This window comes from Pseudovirgaria hyperparasitica (assembly GCF_010093815.1).
Source record: "Pseudovirgaria hyperparasitica strain CBS 121739 unplaced genomic scaffold EJ05scaffold_2, whole genome shotgun sequence".
Lineage (NCBI taxonomy): Eukaryota > Fungi > Ascomycota > Dothideomycetes > Acrospermales > Acrospermaceae > Pseudovirgaria > Pseudovirgaria hyperparasitica.
In genome coordinates, this window is record NW_022985550.1 from 632,639 (window position 1) to 653,105 (window position 20,467).

The 20,467-nt window shown below is 49.7% G+C and overlaps 7 protein-coding genes and 2 non-coding genes across 9 annotated transcripts; 8 read left to right on the forward strand and 1 right to left on the reverse strand.

Annotated features, from left to right (window-relative positions):
* The first annotated feature begins 350 nt into the window (after positions 1-350).
* Positions 351-3,089, forward strand: EJ05DRAFT_507361 (DUF1604-domain-containing protein). Its single transcript, XM_033747916.1, has 2 exons — positions 351-697; positions 755-3,089. The coding sequence occupies exons 1-2, from the start codon at positions 492-494 to the stop codon at positions 2,604-2,606; spliced, it is 2,058 nt and encodes a 685-aa protein (XP_033604175.1). The 5' UTR covers positions 351-491; the 3' UTR covers positions 2,607-3,089.
* Positions 3,090-3,244: 155 nt separating this feature from the next.
* On the forward strand, positions 3,245-4,848 carry EJ05DRAFT_482568 (uncharacterized protein; the record flags this gene model as incomplete). Its single annotated transcript, XM_033745179.1, has 3 exons — positions 3,245-3,278; positions 3,409-3,581; positions 3,652-4,848. The coding sequence occupies 3 exons, from the start codon at positions 3,245-3,247 to the stop codon at positions 4,846-4,848; spliced, it is 1,404 nt and encodes a 467-aa protein (XP_033604176.1).
* Positions 4,849-7,180: 2,332 nt separating this feature from the next.
* Positions 7,181-8,529, forward strand: EJ05DRAFT_496627 (ZIP zinc transporter; the record flags this gene model as incomplete). The annotated part of the gene is made up of 3 exons (XM_033746423.1): positions 7,181-7,280; positions 7,334-7,476; positions 7,531-8,529. The coding sequence occupies 3 exons, from the start codon at positions 7,181-7,183 to the stop codon at positions 8,527-8,529; spliced, it is 1,242 nt and encodes a 413-aa protein (XP_033604177.1).
* Positions 8,530-8,901: 372 nt separating this feature from the next.
* On the forward strand, positions 8,902-9,000 carry EJ05DRAFT_t14. Its single transcript has one exon. It is a non-coding gene; the product is annotated as a tRNA-Ile (tRNA).
* Positions 9,001-9,532: 532 nt separating this feature from the next.
* On the forward strand, positions 9,533-9,613 carry EJ05DRAFT_t15. Its single transcript has one exon. It is a non-coding gene; the product is annotated as a tRNA-Ser (tRNA).
* A 546-nt stretch (positions 9,614-10,159) lies between these two features.
* Positions 10,160-11,992, reverse strand: EJ05DRAFT_496628 (phosphoglycerate mutase-like protein; the record flags this gene model as incomplete). The annotated part of the gene is made up of 2 exons (XM_033746424.1): positions 10,160-11,207; positions 11,277-11,992. 2 exons carry the CDS (start codon positions 11,990-11,992, stop codon positions 10,160-10,162), a joined length of 1,764 nt encoding a protein of 587 aa, XP_033604178.1.
* Positions 11,993-12,654: 662 nt separating this feature from the next.
* On the forward strand, positions 12,655-14,681 carry EJ05DRAFT_183149 (tRNA guanosine-2'-O-methyltransferase). The gene is made up of 6 exons (XM_033739605.1): positions 12,655-12,983; positions 13,036-13,889; positions 13,940-14,145; positions 14,195-14,319; positions 14,378-14,574; positions 14,642-14,681. Exons 1-5 carry the CDS (start codon positions 12,870-12,872, stop codon positions 14,441-14,443), a joined length of 1,365 nt encoding a protein of 454 aa, XP_033604179.1. The 5' UTR covers positions 12,655-12,869; the 3' UTR covers positions 14,444-14,574; positions 14,642-14,681.
* Positions 14,682-15,452: 771 nt separating this feature from the next.
* On the forward strand, positions 15,453-17,810 carry EJ05DRAFT_183272 (uncharacterized protein). Its single transcript, XM_033739606.1, has one exon. The coding sequence runs from the start codon at positions 15,833-15,835 to the stop codon at positions 17,378-17,380; it is 1,548 nt and encodes a 515-aa protein (XP_033604180.1). The 5' UTR covers positions 15,453-15,832; the 3' UTR covers positions 17,381-17,810.
* Positions 17,811-18,158: 348 nt separating this feature from the next.
* Positions 18,159-19,910, forward strand: EJ05DRAFT_496631 (amino acid permease 2; the record flags this gene model as incomplete). Its single annotated transcript, XM_033746425.1, has 4 exons — positions 18,159-18,320; positions 18,370-18,440; positions 18,488-19,101; positions 19,153-19,910. 4 exons carry the CDS (start codon positions 18,159-18,161, stop codon positions 19,908-19,910), a joined length of 1,605 nt encoding a protein of 534 aa, XP_033604181.1.
* Positions 19,911-20,467: the final 557 nt, after the last annotated feature.

Consider the following 20,467-nt stretch of genomic DNA (forward strand, 5'->3'; position numbering starts at 1 on the left):
CACTGCACTGCACTCACTGCACTCACTGCAAACTGCTGGGACATATCCATGCACAGGAACCAAAGCAAGCGTCTACGATGATGCTCCACGAGTGAATAACTAGTACAGCCCATTATGGATATTAATCATACTATCCATCACTCCTCATTCATCATTTTCTCCTTCCACAACCACCCACGTCGCGAACCAGCTTCGTGCCTATCAAATCTCTTTCTGAGCGCCACAAATGACCAGGTACTGTAGTGCGATCTTTCTGTAATATAGGTACCGTTGCTGTGCAGTCAACGTCACGCTAGCCCCATCCAGATGACTTTCTGATATCACTGTCGTATGTCTACTAATTACCTACATTATCCAGAACTCCAAATCTATACTACCTTGACGCCGCCAACGGCTGTTGTCGCAACTTGATGATGTGCACTCTGCCGTGTGATCGTAGACTCGTTCTTGCTTTCTTTCCTACCTACCTGTGAACCTCTTCGGTCTGCGTAATGCCTTCCAAACGTACTCGCGCAGCGTTCGAAGAAGACCTGCAAGCTCAACAATCGCCATATGTCTTTTTCGGCACCGCGCTACCTCCGATAGATCCGTCTGTCCGTGACGATGGCTCTTATGTCCCCATATGGAAGCAGACTGCGACTGACGACCAGGGAAGGAGAAGGCTTCACGGTGCGTTCACTGGAGGTTTCAGCGCTGGGTGAGCCTCAACCGAGTCCTCCCTCTACGATGGCATTGTAGACTCATGGACATACAGATACTTCAATACTGTAGGATCAAAGGAAGGATGGACGCCCTCAAACTTCGTCTCTTCACGCCAGAAGCGACACTTGGACGCTGCAACTCCAACTGTACAGCGACCTGAGGATTTCATGGATGAGGAAGACCTTGCCGATGCTGCTGACTCGGAACGCATACATACCTCAAAATCATTTGCGTCAATTGGAGCCACGCCCGCCGAACAAGCTAAGCTGAACCTTGCGCGGGGCTCTGAGGACACAATAGGTGCAAGATTGCTGCAGAAGATGGGCTGGCGCAAGGGCCAGGGGATAGGACCCAAAGTGCGCAGGAAGGCTGATCTTGGCCCTGAAATTGAGGGTGTGGACACAGATGACCTCACTTCATCATCACATTTCTTTGCTCCACCTAATTCGCCGCTGGTTCTAATAATAAGAAAAGAAGACCACAAAGGCTTAGGATTTGGTACGGTGCAAGACAAAGCACTATCAAGGGCAGGTGATCTCCCTGATAACGAGTGGCATGGCTTGCGTGATCCTGTAGACCCAGGGTTGAAGAAGAAACAAAAGCAGTCTCAATCGAAAAAGAGTGGCTTTGGGCTTGGTGTTTTGAATGATACTGGTTCTGATGATGAAGACCCTTATTCGATGGGCCCGCGAATCTCATTCACGTCGGTCTCCAATCGTGACATCAAATCTAAGAAAGCAGGATCAAAAAAGTCTCCTGCTATCAACGTGCCTCGAGCGGCAACTCAACCATTACTTTCCTCGAAGAACAGGATCGAACGTCAGAAAGCGGTGACATGCCAGAAATGTCACGATGGAAAATTACCCCTGCAAGGCTTCCACTTGTCTAAGCACTCTCTCCGACTATCTGGGCCTAGCTTTCCACTCCCACGGATACCCCAGGGGTGGTCCTCAAAGATAGAACTGCAAACGGGGGTCAATGGTCCAGGAGTTGTCAAAGAAACGGAGAAAGCCACTCTTGATCCCGTATCGAGAGCTCGAATTCTTGGGGAGACTCCTCTACCGGGCAAATCGGTATTTGATTTCATGTCTGCTGACGCTAGGAATCGGATAGCATCAGCCTCAGGCAGGACAAATTTGCCACCTGGACGTGGAGAAAATATTTCCGGAGGCCTGAACAAAACAGTCGAGATGCTCTCGGACCTAATACGACCGCCTCCTGCAGAGGCTGCTGAAGCGGCTCTAAGAAGATTGGTAGGGGGTTGGAATCCTTACGGAACTGATCAGGACAAGGCACTTCGATATCAAACTTTCTTGGAGATATGCACGAGTCCAAAACTAGGCTTGCCAGATCAGCCAAAGGGAATGTCGAAAAAGGACTGGATAGGCGAGTTGGAAGAGTTTGCACATGCTGCCCAGGTCTTCAAGCCTGTCACAGGTATGATGGCTTCTCGTTTTACAGCTGCATCTAGCCACTCTACTGCGAATGCACCCGAACAAGTTAGTCAGGTAAGCGGAACCCTTACGAAGAGCAACGGGGCGCAGGAAGCTGCAAGAGCCGGGATGTTTGGTCCATTGACAAGAAGTATACATCAATTCTATCCGACAAGACTGCTTTGCAAGCGATTTGGAGTACCGCCCCCGAATCTTGCTTCAGGAGACAAACCATCAGAGCCCGTGAACAACCCAATAAGTACAAGTGGCATGGGCGTTCAAGACTTTCCTTCCCAGTCACGAGATTCGACATTGATCGTAAAGACATCAGATGCATACACTGCAAACCCAGTTTCCTTAGCATCCACACAGCCCGCTGTGCCGCCGGTCGTAGACGCTGAGTCGAATACAGCCCTTGAGGAGAGTCGTGCTGCCCAAGAGATATTTGATGCCATATTCAACAGTGGCTAATAGATTCTACGATGTACGCCAAAACGGATCGCATAGTTAGGTCGTCGTCTGATGTAACTGTATAGCAACAATAAATCTCCATCTGAAAGGCTAAAAGACGAACGTGCATCCTTCATCTTCTATCCCAACACCTTCCGAGGTTGAACAGCGATAGATACAACCTTGGCCAGAATCTTCGAACTAGTCACTACGCACTACAGTGCGAATGCTGCGTCCGCTTCAGAAATGCGAGCACAACATCAGTGACGGCGCATGCGGTTGCATATGGCCTGCGCCCAGACGAGATGCTTCTGAGAGAAGTTAATTCGTATACAACCTGAGGCTTGTGGTACTTAGACGAAATAAAGTATGACACAGATGGCTCGCGGAAGATTTAAACGTAGAAGATCTTGGTTACGAAGGCAGTCAAACGACCTGGCGCTGCTTAGGCCCTAGATTTGGTTTGAAGGGTTTTTGTATGCAACAATGTATGAATAAGTCGCTTCGGTAGAAATACACGTAATCCGCACTGTTTGCAATATATCCTCAGATTGAACCAAAATCTCGCATGTAATGATAAATGCTGTCTCACTATAAGGACTCAGCTTTAACTTTTTACATTTCGAAAGGGAAATCGACTACCGCCTTGCCGTCTAGATATGGAACTTCTGTCGGAGTTTCAGCCTGTTTTTTGTAAGAGTCGGATGGTTTTCAACTCCTCAAGATCAGTGGCCATTAATTGTATGAATACTCGTTTCGGTCTGAAGTTGTTGGCCAAGCTCGCTTAGAAGTCCCTAGACTAAGGCTGACTGACGTCTTCCAGTTGTTCGCGTTCGCGCTTGTAACTTAGGCCTTGTACCATCTATTATTACCCACATAGATCACGAAGTTCTACCTACTGGCGTCGTTGGTGTTCATCGATGTTCGCCCTTCGAGATGCGGTCCGGCCCGAAATCCCATCTGGGCTGCCGGCAGTGTAAGAAGCGTAAAGTCAAGGTAAGATCTGAAGATCCATGAACAGGCTGAATCAGTCCCCATCGAATTGACTGTCTCTACTCTGGACTAGTGCGATGAAAAGACCCCAGCTTGTAGTGCTTGCATTAGGCGCCGAGAGGCATGCTCGTACCTGGACGTCACACAACAACATGCATCACACGTCAAAGCCTCAACAGCCTCAGCAGCCTCCGAGCAGAGAAGTCAGTGTCCGCCGGAGCCGAGCTGGTATACACCCACACTGGACATTGATCTAACACATTACTACCTCATGCACACATGCCGGACCATCATGTTCGACCCACGACGCCGCAGCTTCTGGAGAGAAATCATCTTTCCCCTTTCCTTCGACTCCACCGCCCCCGACGAACCTGATCTCACCGTGCTTCACGGCCACCTCGCAACTGCTGCCCTCCATAAGATCGCCGTCGCCAATCCCTCACCATCTCTCCAAGAAAGGTACATCGCATGTGCCGCTGACCGTCAGTCCAAAGCCGTATCCACCCTGATCCGCATGCTCGACGCGCCCAGCCCTAAGAATGCACCCGCGCTCTTCACGCTCTCCGTCCTCGTCACCATCTGGGCATTTGCAAGCCGTAGCCTGCCAGCCGAACTCAACACCATCTCCATCTCTCGCCTTGCACTCCGCGATGGCCATGAGCCGCACCCTGAAGCCCAGCACGCATGCCAGCATGACGGCAAGGCAAGCCCACCCACTCTTGTCCCTCATCGCTGGCACCTCGAAAACCTCGTGACCATCATCCATGTAACCCAGGGCATCCGCGCGATCACACTAGGCTGCTCTGCGTGGCTCCGCGACCTCTCACCAGAATTCAGTCACATGATGACCATGCCCGGGCCGCCGGGTCCCGCGACGCCTGACTCTCTTGCCGCGCTCCTCGCGCTCGAGGCTCATGTACGGGCTACCCAACCCGCTCGGGACGTCGAGATGTACATAACCGAGATTCGCCGTGTAGAAGTCATGCTCGCCCTACAACTAGACGCAGAAACGCGCGAGAGCCTGTTGGGCTGGCTGGCGGGACTAGACCAGGCATATGTGCGAGTGCTTGCGGCTGGAGAGCAGGCAGCGCTGGCGATACTGGCGTTTTGGGCGGGGACTTTTTATACGATGGACGATAGGTGGTGGGCACGTGGATGGGCGGTGGGTCTTGTGGAAGAGGTATATGCGGCGGTGGACGAGAAGTGGCGGGTGTATCTGGAGTGGCCGTTGGGTGCTATTGGGAGGCTGGAATTGAGGGAGATTACTTGAACGGCAAGCTAAGGATGGGATCAGATCACTTGCAAAACGCTGTGCTGCGGCTCTGGAAACCGTTGTGGGAGAGATGTTCATCCCCGAGCCTAGTGCGGTTCGCAGTGGCCACTTGGATGAAGTCTGGGATCCAGTCTTGCTATGACGCCTGTCTAGTATTTCCCGATGTCTATTCAGGGTCCTCAGAAAATGGACGAGCTCACATGATGAAATCAAGCCGCCGCTCCAGAGTCATTGGCAAGACACGAGATGAGATCTGGGTGCAAATAGTGAAGGCAGGAGTAGAAAAGTGGTGTGCGGACAAGTAGGATGATGACAGTACGTCAATGAGGACATCAAAGGGGCGACAACCTGTCGTCTTCGTCTCTGAAGGGGCTTCAGACCTGCTAGTACTCAGTCTCGGAGGACAATAGACTCAGCATTGTTTAAATACCAAACAATGCATCTCGTATAACTGGATGATGAAAGAGATAGAGGTCGGCGTCAAAAGTTGCGTTGGCTGCGAACTTGATTCTGGCTCCGTTCTTCTCATCGCCCAGGACCTATAGTCGCTCTCGAGGAACTGGCTGATGGATTTATCCTGTTCAGTGTAGAACTGCCTTCAAACGAGGTGGGCATCTTTTGGGTCAATCCTTTTTCATCAGTCGGTGTGTTATGTTGCCATGCTTATGCTGGCTGAGTAATTTAGGGTCAACGAAGATTGACCTATCAGTCGTATGATTATAATCTTGAGGCAACCCCTAGATTGGCTGTCTGCTAGAGATCAGTGACGCGTGCTTCAACATCTCGATATAAACACAACTGTTACCCTTGGGCATGTGACTCCGCCATAGAGTCTCTGTGGTGTATTTTATAGAGGTGGTATTCAGTACAACATAAAGCTCAGGTCCGCTCCAAGTCCCTTGTTGCATACCTTATGACAACAGGGACAGCATAAACTAACGGTGGGTACTACATTGGTGGCAGATAACACAGTCCACATCAGTATGATAGTATTCTCCACTGATCACCATCCAGCGGGTAATGTCTCTGTAGACAAAGTGAGATGAGAGGTGAGCCGGTCCTAGCCCTTGTTTCAAAATCCGTCGTTACTGAAGCAAATCACCATAGATATTGCACGGTGAATTTGATATGTCCAAATAAATGTTGTCGTACTGGAGAAGATCACCGGAGCCTAGCTTTAGAGGCTCGACCACTAGGCCTATGTTATTGTGGTCACGTCGCGTCCCATTTTTCGTACCGCTTGCACATTCTATCACCAATACATGAGGCAGGCTTGTTGCAAGCGAAGATACTCGGGCTTGTTGGATGTGATCTAGTGTGATGTGGTGCGTAAGACGTTGGTGATCTTGACAGACGAGTTGGACGAATTGTTGCGACGTCGAGTAAGACGTTCCGGAACGGATGCTTCAGCCAAGCCTTCCTACCTAGCCCGACAGAGTCTGCTTACGTACACAAGCAACATCACGCCAAGCCCAATTCTGTGGCTTGAACTCCTTCACATCTGTCTCATCAACCCCCTGGCGCCACCATATTGAGAGCCTGTCACTTAGTTACACCCGAAGATCCATTTGTTCCTTCCCAGTGATAAAACAAACCACATGACCGTACTTTGGATCGTCGCAGGGATTCCCCGGCTCAACTTCCTCTCGGAGCTGCTCCCTGACGCGTCAATGGCAATCAGTAGATTCGGCAGAGCTGACAACATTGATCATCGTAGGCTCTGAGACATGGCTGCATCTTCAGGCCAAGACAATACGTTCTTCTCTGGCCTTGTCTGTCCCGAGATTGTCCATCACTACTCCTCTCAGAGCTGTGTAGGAGCATAACACAGCTAGGACAGCTTCCCAGAACATCTTACGTTCCGAGATAGGTGTCTCAAGCTTTTTTATGTACCAAATATGCTTTCTGAAATTATCCTGACATGTTTTACTCGCCCATTCTGCATATCCTGCTACCTATGCACACACAGACTGAGGTACACGGCGGTGGCACCTAAACGCTGTTCATGCCGCACTATGGACAAGGGTTGACGTGTCTAATTAAAGCAACATACAATGTACTTCCCGCCAGACTATTTGATATCGAATCTCCGTGCCCATATTTTCAGAAACTCTAGCTTCACGACTTCCAGCTCATCGGGCTCTTTTTTATTTTCTCTACGATTCCTCTCTCTGGTAGAGATACGTTATTTCAAATTTCCCTGGAGGAGGTCTTGTATCGTCTTTTTTAAAATTATCCCTTCAGTTTGATATCGCAGGTCGACTTTTTCAAATCACATTCTTCATACTACAGCCTTCGATTAGGAATATACAAACCGCTAATACTAATAATGGCTACCGAGATTCCAGCAGCAAAGCCTGTATGTGGTGGTGGTGGAATTAATGGAAGCGAGGAGGATTTCGATATTTCTCTGCACATTGCTGCAATCTGTAAGACAACTGTGATATACACCCACATTGTTTCTCACACTAATTGACATCAGTCTTGGTTCTTGGTGCGAGCGTGTTCGGCGCAGGATTTCCGGTCATGGCGAAGAAGGTCCGGTGGATGAGAATCCCGCCAAAGGTCTTCTTCTTCTGCAAGCATTTCGGAACCGGAGTACTAATTGCAACTGCTTTTGTCCACGTGAGTCTTTTCTCTCGAATATCGATCTCCAAAGACTGATACCGCCCTTCCCAGCTCCTCCCCACCGCATTTCTATCTCTTTCGAACCCCTGTCTTCCGGATATTTTCATAAAGAACTACCCTCCAATGCCTGGTGTTATCATGATGGCTTCACTCTTCATCTTGTTCGTCATCGAGATGTGGCTTAATGCCAAAACTGGCGGCCACAACCACGGCGGGCCAACCGGCCAAAACTTCATTCCTTCCGAGCACTCCGTGTCTGACCCCTACACACTTCAGCCTCCGAGCCGGCCCTTCACCCGTGCCGACAGCTATAGCTCCGAGCACACGCTCCACGGCGACGACAAAGATGACAAAATCACCACCGTCCGCGAGTACCCCGCCGAGCACAGAGACAGCTCCGAAATGCCCCCCTGGTTCGTCGTCTTCTACGAGCAATACATCCGCCAGCGCGACGAAATGCTCACCGTCCTCCACCGCGCCACTCCATTCACATCCCACAAGCACGACCTGCCAGTTCCATCCGACCCCGAAGCCCTCGACCCCACCGCCACCGACCCGCAGGTCCTGCGGAAGATGTCCCTCAACATCACCCTTCTCGAAGGCGGCATCCTGTTCCACTCCGTCTTCGTCGGCATGACCGTCTCCATCACCACCACCGGCTTCGTCGTCCTCCTGATCGCCATCCTCTTCCACCAGATGTTCGAGGGCCTCGGGCTCGGCTCGCGCATCGCCGCGGTGCCGTACGCAAAGGGCAGTTGGCGCCCCTGGATCCTCGTCGTTGCATTCGGCACCACCGCGCCCATCGGGCAGGCGATTGGCCTTGCGAGCCGGGGAAGCTATGATCCGGATAGCGCGCTAGGGCTGATTATCGTGGGTGTGTTCAATGCTATTTCGTCTGGGCTGCTGGTTTATGCCTCGTTGGTGGATCTTCTTGCCGAGGACTTCTTGTCTGAGGAGGCGAGGCTGTTGTCGTATGCGGAGAAGTGCTGGGCGTTTGTGTATGTGTTGTTGGGCGCGGTTGGGATGAGTGTTGTTGGTGTGTTCGCTTGAGTGAGTGTGGGTGAGAACAGGCAGGGGTTGGGCGTGCTTGGGGATGGATGTGCAGCGGTGCGGGCGGTCAATCTATGCATTCATCAATCCATCCATCCATTCACCTACCTCTTTTCCCCTTCCTGTATATTGACACTGTACACTCAATCGCTTTCATCATTTTCAAATTCTTGCAGGGCATTGATCTGAGGCTAAAAAGGCCACAAGCTACAGTCTAACCGGCATACATCCATCTATCGAGCCCTCCAACAACTCCTCCATTAAAACAAAAAATCCCCACAATCTAAACATAACCCATTCCCTTCTCTCATCCCTCCCGCCCTCTTTCCCACGAGATTTCTACCCCCAACTCTCATAATACTCTTCATGACCGGTCGCTTAGCTCAGTTGGTTAGAGCGTGGTGCTAATACAATCCCTTGCGGATGCTGTGAAAAACGCCAAGGTCGCGAGTTCGACCCTCGTAGTGACCAAGCCCCTACAATATCTCACCTTTTTTTGTGGGCAATCTATGCAGAAATGACAGATTTTTTTTCTGGGGGGGCACACTCTTGTGTCGTCGTATTGTGCGTGCGGTGTGGGTACGGTGTGGGTCGAGAAAAAGCTTGGGCCAGGAGAAGGAGGGGGTGGTACTGTAGTACGTACTGTAGTGGTGGTGGAGACGGGTGCAGAGTTTTATTGTGTAATTATGGACACGTACATTTCGTGTGATATAGGTAGAATTCATTGATAACCAACTATCGGGCATGTATGATTATATCCCGTTTCTACCGTAGACATGTTAGAAACTTTAGCGTTTAGATAAGTAAATAAGCGAGTGATACATACGTACTAATTATAGGCGGGCTGAACTAGGTACGTAGGTACATGTTCTTTCTATCTACCATTTAACCCATCAATCTCGATCGTATCAGACGTAAGAAAGCAACCGGGATCCATCCACCTATCTTTGATATGTGATCCTCTACCGGATATAATGTGATTGAGCTGGATTTTTTCTTCCGTGGCAACCTGGCTGAGTGGTTATAGCGTTAGACTAGAAATCTAATTCCTTCGGGAGCACAGGTTCGAATCCTGTGGTTGTCGTTTTTTACTGTTTAGCATGGCGTGGGAGGCGTGGGTTCAGACTTTTGGGGGAGTTTTGATAGTAATTAGTGTTGGTAGGGTGCTTTCTTTCTGCGTTGTGGATTGAGGACAGGGAAATGTTCAGGTATTGGATAATAGGGCGCAAGGAGGAGCTGGGAAAGATTTGGTTTTATGGACTTGGCGTGATTACATGCGATGAGCGAAGAGTGAGAGGGAGGGTTATTTGATGTTCTTCTTAGGGTGCCTTCGTGCGGAAGATTGAGGAGAATGTCTAGCTGTGCGATGAACGAGCAATTCGTATTTGACTAGCACGAAGCTAGTATTGCATAGAGTCTGATCAATCCCAAATCACACAAGACAAGGACAAGCTATGCTCCGACTTGGAGCTAAGAAACGCCTTCTAAAAGTGGTTATCCGGAACGCACTCGCATGTGTGAGAGAAGGTAGAGAATTGTCTGAGCTTAAGCCCGGGATATCATAAAGCAATGCAAAAGATTGTAAGAATGCGTAAATCGTACCATTCCTGATGCATGTGTGCCCCCTTGCCTAAAAGCTGGACTGAGGCTGGACTGGCTTGCCGTACGGACTTACAGCCAAGTCGTCTTCATCTTCGTCTGTCCGCTCAGGTTCATGTGTCCCTCGCATCTCCTTTTGCCTTAGCTCCCAGCTACCCATGCGTGTGTGCTCTCGTCCGCCGTTCGTCGCACCTGCGATGACGGCTGGCTGAGGCATGATCAGATCAGCATCGCTCGCCATCTTTGCTGATCCTTTATATCCGCCAGCATTACTGTGGCGGCGTGAGTTGCGCTGCATGCGGATACCACCGAACGCGAATGCTGCCACAGCAATCAAAGCGAGAACAACAAGTGTTACGATGGCTCCGATGACGCCTGCAACGGCTGGAGAAAGTGCCGAAGACGGTTTCGGAGGTTGTGTTGTGGTGTGGTAATCGTAAAAGGGGCAGAAGACGGCACTGCTACTCCCACACGCTGTGCACCAATCACCAGGCTTACTTGTCATTATACCGCTCATGTAGCTTTCGAAGTCCACCCAGCTTATCTCTGCCGTACTGGGGCCACGGTGGAAGATTGGGTAACTGCGTAGGTCGTAGCCCTCGTTGCTCGTGCCGTTGCGGAAGTAAAATGCCACCCATAGATCCTCGCGCGCGGGGAATCCAGTGTCATTAGCAGTGCCCATGGAATATAGCTCGAATACCATACTGCTACCGTACTCGGGCAAGCCATAGAATTGAGAGTTTCGTTCGGCGATTGCAGCTAGCGAGGAGAAGCCAATGAAAGGCTCATGGTCGCCGAACAGTAGATTAAGTTTATAGTTAACACCACGTGTTTCGATATTCTGCTGCAAAAGACCCAAGACTTGTGCTGCAAGGGTACGACCAGGTATCGCACGAATGCCATTGTCGACATCTGAGTCACCATAAAATGCCCACTGCTGCTGCGATGCAAGCGCACGAATGCGCTCATAATCACCAGTGAAGGATGTGTCTTCGGCAGAGAAGAGAGCCTGGGTACCATTGTCGTGATTATAGCGATAATTTAAGTACTCGTAGATGTTCCATGCGTTACCATAGTCCCTATTGAAAGAGTATCAGTACAAACTCACATGGATTGTAGATCCTTGACCAATATCTTTCGACTCTTACCTTTGGACAGACGTCAAAACGTCCTCTCCCATGGCCGCCCCAGCAATACTTGAGAATAGACCCCTAGTCCGCTGTTGAATGTCCTTGAACTCAGTGCTATTAAAATAATTGAACATAGACAAGGCGTGATTGTCGCAACCAAGAGCTCCAGCCAGATATATCGAATGAGGCTCCATGGATGAGTACGTCCGGATCTGTGCGTATTGATACCCATTCAAGGGGTAATTAAGGTATGAACCGTTCGCCAATACTGATTCCGTACCACCAGGAAGAGCAGCAAAGGTGGCATTAGTCGAGGAGTTCACAGCAAAGGTAGGTTCGTACGGAGGAAAGAGTCCCTGCATGAAAGCCTGAGCCGAAGCATATGTGTGCTGCCCTTCTGGTGCCATGACTAGAACCTGCTCGTCATTGACTATGTCGTAATCAATGTCGACTATATGATTGACGGCGATTGTGTCATTGCCGTCTCCGCCGGTTGTCGTTAGGTAGCGATTTCGAAAGAAGTCGCCAGCAATATGAAGTTGCTGAGCACCAAGAGAGGTGAGCTCTCTCACACCGGAGCCAAGAAGACTCGGCAAGCGCTCGCCGGCACGAGTGAAGACCACGGTGCCATGGACCCTCATGTCAAGATCCTGTGTCTGTACCAGAAGCGCAGTAGAGGCTAGAACAGCCAACCGCGACATAGACAGAGACATGGTGAGGATAGCCACTGGCATGGCAGCAGACGAATCAAAGGATATCAGTGAAGAGGACGCTCCAGCTTACCTTGAAATCAAGGCCGCAGCCAGGTACCGTTAAGTACACAGCCATAGTAGAGCTTCGAGCTTGGCTAACCCAGGCTTCACGAGGGCGCGGGAGCGATGATAGGTGCATTGTGCCTTGTAGCGTCATTCCTGCATGGTGGATGATAGTCCCGGGCATTATCTACGATACGAGAGCTGGATATTAGCTCTATCCGGATCCATGCAAGCCTCGCGCGCGGGGTAGCTTGCTCGAGCTTCATTGTCTAGCCTCGCTGCATTAAATCGCACAAGTACCGTGAACTGGGTAGTCGTGGGCGCAGCTGATCACGACGACAGTTCTCATTGAGTCGCGCAGCATTTCCTGAGCTGTGCAAGGTCGTGAGCTCGGTGCCGACCGTTGGTTCCTGGAAGCAGAGACGGACAGAACACAGAGGCTGGGAGAGAAGCTTACGACGGTAGCGCCGAGTGAATTGACCGAGTGAGAAGACACGGGTAGCAGCACGAGCCTTAGCCTTCGGTATGACTGCAGGTCTTGCACATGCCGAGATAGATCATGATCGTGATATCGATGTTGATGTTTCCGCAGTCAAGTCCACGGTCTACTACTGATGTTCACCATCTACTACTGATGTTCGAAGCACAGAGCAGAAAGCCCTCTCTCCAGCTCGGCGTAACCCCGCTAGAATAGCTAAATATATATGACTAGGCCGTAAGCAGCTATACAGATTTCTACGGAGCAAGTGCAATTTGGAGCAGTCGTGCACGCGGTTCGTTTGTTCAATTTCTAGTTTTCCACTCAACAGAGTCTTGCATCTTAGACTGCAAGTACCTACTCTCAAGTCTATGACACATGGAGTTTCTGGTGCGTCTCGTGCAGGTACACGAAGCCTTTCGCGAGGCCGAGCTTCGCGCTCTTGCCGAGCTTACTGGCATTCATCTTGAAATACTAGAATACAGAGCAGACGTAGGTTGGTCGTGACGGCTTCAAAGCCAATGGATATGCTAATTCATGCTAGAGTCCCTTTTGCGTTGTTCGTCTTGACTCAGTCTCATCGGCAAGGGCTCTGATTTCTCGTGCCATCATAGCTCATGGCATATACGAGCTTTGGGGACACGGCAAAAATTACGAGTCTTTACACGAGGATGTCAAATCTCGCTCTGCCCATTTCTGGAAATTGTACGAAACGGTCTCTTTCAGATTTAAAGTTGAATCATACCAAGGGAAACGTAGCTCAAGCGAGCATCGCCAGATCATTAATTCCTTTGAATATGTGGGCTTCAAAGGTCCCATTATGATGACAGGCGCAGATCAGAGTTTCATGGTTTTCGAGGAATATAACCTCACTGAATCTAAGCCCAAGAATTTGTGGTTTGGTAGACTTGTAGGCAAAAGTGATCGAGAGGCTATCACAAAGTATGATTTGAAGAAACGAAACTATATATCGACGACATCTATGGACGCTGAATTGGCGCTCGTCACCGCAAATCTGGCTCTAGCAGCTCCTGGGAAGATTTTCTTTGATCCGTTCATGGGTACGGGCGGATTTCCTGTTGCATGTGCACACTACGGCGCACACGTTTTAGGAAGCGATATCGATGGTCGTTCAATTCGTGGGAAAGGGGGAAAGCAATCTGTACTTGGGAACTTCCAGCAGTATCACCTCACCTCATATTACGTGGATGGCTGGACCAGTGATTTGACCAACACTCCGCTCCGCGTTAGGACTGGTCAATCAGGGCGACGCGGAACCTTGGACGGCATAGTTTGTGACCCGCCATATGGTGTAAGAGAGGGCCTGAAAGTTCTCGGAAGAAGGGACGGTCGTGAAAATGATGGGCCCGTCGTTGTGGACGGAGAGCTAGCCCATAAGTAAGATTTTACGTGCCATTCGTGTCTTGGCTCGACTAACGTGTCCATAGTCGTGATGGTTTTATTTTTCCTAAACGACCGTATAGCTTCGATGCAATGTTGGAAGATATTTGCGATTTCGCGGCATTAATGCTCGTTGATGGAGGTCGACTGTCGATGTGGATGCCGACAGCAAATGAGGATGACAAGCATCTTTCCATACCATCCCACCCTTGTCTATTCCTAGTCAGCGAGTGCATACAACCGTTCAATAGGTGTAAGTCAAGTGTTTCACTGATATGATCTGCAAACTGATGCTCTTCAAGGGTCCAGGAGACTACTCACGTATCAGCGTTTGAAGGGCAGCGACACTGTAGAGTGGCAGCCCAAAGTCAGAGAGGGTCCGAATGGGCGTGCTCATGCGAGTGATCTCAACGAGTTTCGAAAAAAGGTATGTCTTCAAAATCCAAAGCTCAAGAATCTTGTTTTTAACATGTTAACCATCACAGTATTTTGAGGGTTTTCGTGAGTTTGACTACAACGGACAACCTAAACAGAAATCGAGACGAGGATGATGATCCACCCCTAGTCACTCAATCTACCCAACTTTATCATATAGGATGACTCTGGAATGCCATAAACCCAATCAGCCATCGTAATCAGCTCATTTGGATTTTCGTTAGCTCCTAGCGTCTAGGCCGCTCAAGTCAGTTTTGCCCACACATCTATGAGCTGAGTTCGCGTGCTCGATATAAATGACTAATCTGGAACAGCCGTACTTCTCGTAGCGTCACCATCAATTGCGGCGGGAGAACCAAAGCTCAAATAACAACGACACTAGCACCGATAGTGAATTCATCTTCGTCGTTTGCTTATCAGCATCCTTGTATAGCTTAGACTACGGCGCAAAACGCAGTCTAGTTGCAAGCAGCGCACTATAATCGGTCACTCCATGTCGATTGTCGCGATCACAAGTCTGTCAGATGAGACCGAGGTCACAAAACCTTCCAGAAAACCTCTCTACTTTCCTGGAAGGATGTGAAGCTCTTGCTACGACCTTGACACCAGCACCTACTGGAGCATCGTTGGAGCTGGAGATCAGCAACCGATTCACAAATCCCAATACTCTAACAATTCTACTCACGAGATCGTGGATCACTGCAGGTGGTTTCATGCGAAACAAACATTGTACAGATAGCCGTTGATGTTCCTGAGCACGATGGCTTTTGCAACAATGTGCCACTTCGAAGACTATGGTCTACCGTAACCATAACAAGTACGCAGGTCCTAGTCCCGATATGCTTATTTTGCTCCAAGTGACGGCATGAGTATAACTGTGGCTAAGGCGTGCAGCTGTAAGGCGTGTACAACTTTTCAAGCTCCTACAGAGTGACTATGGTTACTGGATGATCCTGATATTCCTACGGGATGATTCTATCTATTGACCCTAAGAGGATTCAGGTGTCTAGTGTGTCTTCAGGTTAATGTCAGGCGAGCAGTATTGTCGACCTAAGGCCAGCGATTATCCAAAGCAAGGTTCTCAAGCTTTAACGACTTCACAAAGAGCCAGATACTGGGCAATACATAAGATATAATGTTCTCACTGACAAGCACGACTAATCAGCAGGGTCGTGCCTCTACTTCTACGACATTGCACCTCCCTAAAAACTAGAGCGGGTTATACACCTACTCACTGTAGAAGGTTTGCACTTGGTGGGAAAGAGCTTCCTAGCCCATGGTAATGAACCCTCTGTAGCACAATGCGGTCTTCTAGCTCATCGTCTTCATAATGAACCTTAACATATTCTACATCAATATTCGGCTTCTTCAGCTCCGGCAACTCTCTTTCTTTTACAAACTACCTGAAACATCTTATAAGACATATTGAAACCCCGCCAATTTGCATTCTGCCACGCCCCCCTTCGCTCTTAGTCGGTTCGACATTCACTTCTGCCTCACCAGTCATGAGGGCCTCTCAATCTAAGGATTCCGAAGGACATTCGAGGCCAGATGGGCATCAATTGTATGACCGTCCGATGTCGCAAGGGGCTCATGATAACGACACATCGACTTCAGACAACATAGACGTTACCGCCCGTGCGCGGGAAGAGGCGACTTGTCACCGTGATGGGATCTGCGAAGGCAAGAAAGCTGCTGAGGAATATCATACTGCTCTAAGATATACAAGCGGACAAGCATCGACCACCTCTGACGCTGGACCTTCGAATATCTTCGAAAGTATCATTGAGCATGGCCCGAATATTCTTGAAGATGATAAGGGTGGAGTTGAAAGCGAGCATGAGACAATCGATGCTGAGACATTTACGAGGTCTAATACATTCACACCCAGATACGGAGAGCAGCCGTTGGATAGTATTCAATCAAATACTAGAAAGCGGACGAGACAAAGTCCACATGTGGGCCGATATTACCATCGGAAGCCCCTTGAACAGGACGCGCATATCGATTCGTACTTTTCTACCTTTCCTGGTATGACTTCTCCAGGCTCAGTTTCAGCCGATGTCGCACTTGTGAGAAACATTCCTCGCATGCAAGGCGCAGGAGCAGGCATGATGGCAGTGAAATGCATCGCAACCGGAACACGGATCATGACAGAGGCCCCGGTTTTCACATACGGCATACCTCCAACCGGACTGACGAAGAGCAACCAGTCGATATGGATAGATAGATTTGAACATGAGCTTACGAGCGAGTGGAAATTGTTTTCTCACTTATACAATGCTTTTCCAAACATGGGTAGGAAGTATGGGACTTTTCATACCAACTCCCTGCCCCTAGGCACGAAGTCCGATGATCCTTGGGGTATGTTTCCTGCCTTCGCACGTCTCAACCACAGCTGCCAAGCCAATGCTTTCCAATATTGGAACACGGAGCGGCAAGTATACACCCTTCACGCAGTCCGTGACATCGATGCGGGTGAAGAGATAACGATTAGCTATGATAATGCTCTCAAAATCCGCCAAGACCGGCGAAGAAGATTATGGGGCGCGGCAAGATTCCAGTGCACTTGTCCAAAATGCGATACCCACCCTGATGAGTTCTCGTTGAGCGATGAGCAGATCATTTCTATCAATACTATCTTCGAAACAGTCATGCGTCATCTGGATGGTCTTCCCAGTCCCCCTTCGGGAGAGATGAGTAAGTATTACACATCTGCGGAGTGCCTTCGACTTCTCTTCATAGCCCATGAAATCATTGCAAAGGAGGGACTCGATGGCCTTCCCCTCTTGAAGGCTTCTGAACTCTCAATGCTTGTGGCAAGAAAAAGCAAGGACCCTGCCAGGACCAGAAAGTTCGCGGAGCGACAAGCAACCATATGGCTGATCCTGACGGGCGACGATAGCAGCGACTTCAAACTTTACAAGTCAATTGCCAAGAATCCAAGGAAGCACTTCAAGTTCGGGCTGCGCGGCTTTTTCAAAAGCAGTCGGCCTCCGCCGAATATCAAAAGTAGTCAATCGGATAGGTGGTTGTTTCGAAAGCTGGGTTGATTGGACTGTGCACGGGCGTCCACATTCGCTGCATATTCATGGATAGGCATTTGCCAGAGGCATGACATTCTTATATCTTGCATCGACGCGCTGTCTTGCTACCTCGTGCCTAAATGGTCTTTCTTTATAGTGCCCTCAAAAATTGCAACTAATGATATCTGTGTGTGAAACATATGTTGAAGACGAGCCAGAACAAGAAGTTCCGTAGTCGTAAAGACTGTGATTGAGCACGAACTATGCAGCCTGCCGTCAGCTGTCACCTCACCGCCTGGTCACAAGTCCTGGCAAGCGCCCATTTGCAGCCTTACATTGTAGAGGCATTGTAACGAATAAAGAGCCGCCTGACAATGCAGGAATAGTAGTAGCTGGTGTCCGACATAGGTAACTTTAGAGCGACTTGACGTGATGACAAGGTAAGCAGAGTGACAGTGTAGAGTATCGTGTTCTTACACTCGGCATCGAATGAACACCCAAGAGGCTATCGGAGCACTCTATCATTATTGATCAGCCGTCCAATTACAGAGTTCAGCCAAGCTATTGACCCCTCCCAAACCCAAAACGGACAAGTCACATACCGACCTGGTGGTTGGTGTTGTGACTTGGAATGGAATATTCCTCGGTCTGATTCGTTCCACAATAAGACCGAGATACACTGTGCCGCAAACCTGGTCGAATTTTCTCTATCCTACTTTTCTTGCCTCTTGCGCCTCCGAGGGAGATCCAGTCAGGTAAGGGACATCCATGGTCATCTTTGCTTACGAGCATCGCGAACACCAAAATGACTGAGAAGGGAGGCTATGAAGAGGCCACAACTCCAGAACCAGCCAATCTCGTCGACGACATGGAGGACGGCAGCCAGGGCTCGCTCCGCGGCTTTACCCATTCCACATCACAGGACTTGCTAGACATGAAGCGTATGGGAAAAGCTCAACAGCTCATTGTGAGAGCCTCGCCTCCCGCTGCATCTGCCCCATACTCATATCTTACAGCGTTATTTTCGCACCATCTCAGCCGTGGCATTCGTCAGCCTGGCGACAGTCTCATGGGAACTGAATATCTTGTAGGTTTTCGAGGGTAGTTCAACTTTTCTTGGCTTACCGTGTGCAGCTTCGTCAATCAAGGCTTACGAGATGGAGGGCGTGCTGGTCTTATGTACTCACAAATCTGGTGCTTCGTGCTCTTCGGTCCCGTATATCTTTCGCTGGCGGAAATGGCTTCTATGGCCCCCATAGCCGGTAGCCAGTATCATTGGGTCTCTGAATTCGCTCCTGCTGGTATACAGAAGCCATTGAGCTACATCACCGGCTGGACGTCTACTCTAGCCTGGCAGGCTGGGAATACGGTTGGTGTGTTCCTCGTTGGTACGCTCATTCAGACTATCATTGCGCTGAATGACCTCGACTATGCACCACAGCCTTATCAGAGCTCGCTGCTCGTCTGGGCAGCCATTGTGATCACATATCTCGGAAGTGTGTATGGCATGAGGTGGATGTCAAAGTCATCCATTATTATTTTCGTGCTTCACTTCGCACTTTACCCCTGTTTTCTAGTGCCAGTGTGGCTTAAAGCACCAAAAGCTACGTCACACCAGGTATGGCTCGAATTCTCCAATCTCGGAGGATGGCAGAACATGACATTGGCTATATTTATCGGTCAGCTCTCGAGCATTACTGTTCTGGCAGGTATAGACAACGTTGTGCATGTGGCGGAGGAGGTTCAAGGTAATCGTCCATGGTCACCCAATGCGAAGAAGTTTACTAATGTGCATCTAGATGCATCCAAAACAGTCCCCCGCGCCATGCTCATCACATACCTAGTGAACTGGCTTACCGGCTTCCCAGCGCTCATCACCCTTGTTTATGCTCTCCCGGACCTCGATACAGCCCTGCTTGACCCCTCCGGATACCCCTTGGTCTTTGTCCTGAGACAGATCATGTCTACCCCAGTCCTGACCGCCTTCCTCGTTGCCATGGTCTTAATCTTCACCTGCAGCAACATTACATATCTCGTCGGCACGACTCGTGACCTCTTCGCCTTTGCCCGTGACAACGGCTTGCCCTTTTCCGCGTGGCTCTCTCACGTAAACAAGAACAACCACGTACCTGAACACGCCGTGCGCGCCTCTTCCGTCTTCGCTGTGCTCCTATCACTGATCTACATTGGCTCACCCGTCGCTTTCTACGCTATCACATCCCTATTCACCGTCGCCATCTTCCAATGCTACATCTTCTCCATCGGCTGCGTGCTGTACCGTCGTATCTATCTCCCAGGCACACTGCCGCCCGCCAGATTTTCGCTTGGAAAATGGGGCGTACCGACCAATTGCGTGGCGCTGTTCTTCTCAACTTGGGCGTTCTTTTGGGCGTTCTGGCCACAGACAACGCCGTTCGAGGCCAGTGCATTCAACTGGGCGAGTGTGATCTTCGTGGCGGTCGTGTTGTTGGCCAGTGTGTGGTATGTCTTCAAAGGGAGGCATCAATATAACGGACCGGTAACGGAGGTAAAGCGCTTAGGGCCCGAGCAGGAGTGACTGGGTTGCAAGACATATCGAACGTGGAGGTCCTACTCTTGGACCTGCGTTTTCACATGGCTGGTCTGCATATTGAGGTCGGCGCCTGACCATTGCGCTCTTTTCGGCACACCACTTTCCGACAACATACATAAGCCTTTCTACGTAGCGCACTCTCGAATCCTTGTATCTTCCGTCATCTATAGAGCCTCGTCATACCATTCCTGTACAGCCTGATCCTGTGGCTTGTAAGATACCTTGTGCATACGGGATACGTTGACCGTATTCCGCACGGGCGTGTGGTTGAAAATGTTTTCACGTTATAGATCACTAGAAATGCATTCAGACGATCAAAAAATATACAGTGATATCTATTCTGTCAGTATCATTTCGCTTGTGGTGCATGTCTTACGTTTTGTCATCCACGCGTAGACGGACGTATACCAGGGCATATCTAGTGTTGATCATGACAGGTTGTTCTTCTTGATACTCCTGACGTAACTTTTTCGGAATTTTCACTACCATGCCTTTCGTTGTGGTTGAGATTGTGCTTGTGGGATAAAAATTTCTACAGAACG

Excerpts from the sequence above, each read along its gene's own strand:
- EJ05DRAFT_507361 (XM_033747916.1), top strand. The coding sequence starts at position 492 with ATGCCTTCCAAACGTACTCGCGCAGCGTTCGAAGAAGACCTGCAAGCT. Across the intron at positions 698-754 it reads ACTGGAGGTTTCAGCGCTGG|ATACTTCAATACTGTAGGAT; the intron begins GTGAGCCTCAAC and ends ATGGACATACAG.
- EJ05DRAFT_183149 (XM_033739605.1), top strand. The coding sequence starts at position 12,870 with ATGGAGTTTCTGGTGCGTCTCGTGCAGGTACACGAAGCCTTTCGCGAG. Across the intron at positions 12,984-13,035 it reads TACTAGAATACAGAGCAGAC|AGTCCCTTTTGCGTTGTTCG; the intron begins GTAGGTTGGTCG and ends AATTCATGCTAG. Across the intron at positions 14,146-14,194 it reads CATACAACCGTTCAATAGGT|GGTCCAGGAGACTACTCACG; the intron begins GTAAGTCAAGTG and ends ATGCTCTTCAAG.
- EJ05DRAFT_183272 (XM_033739606.1), top strand. The coding sequence starts at position 15,833 with ATGAGGGCCTCTCAATCTAAGGATTCCGAAGGACATTCGAGGCCAGAT.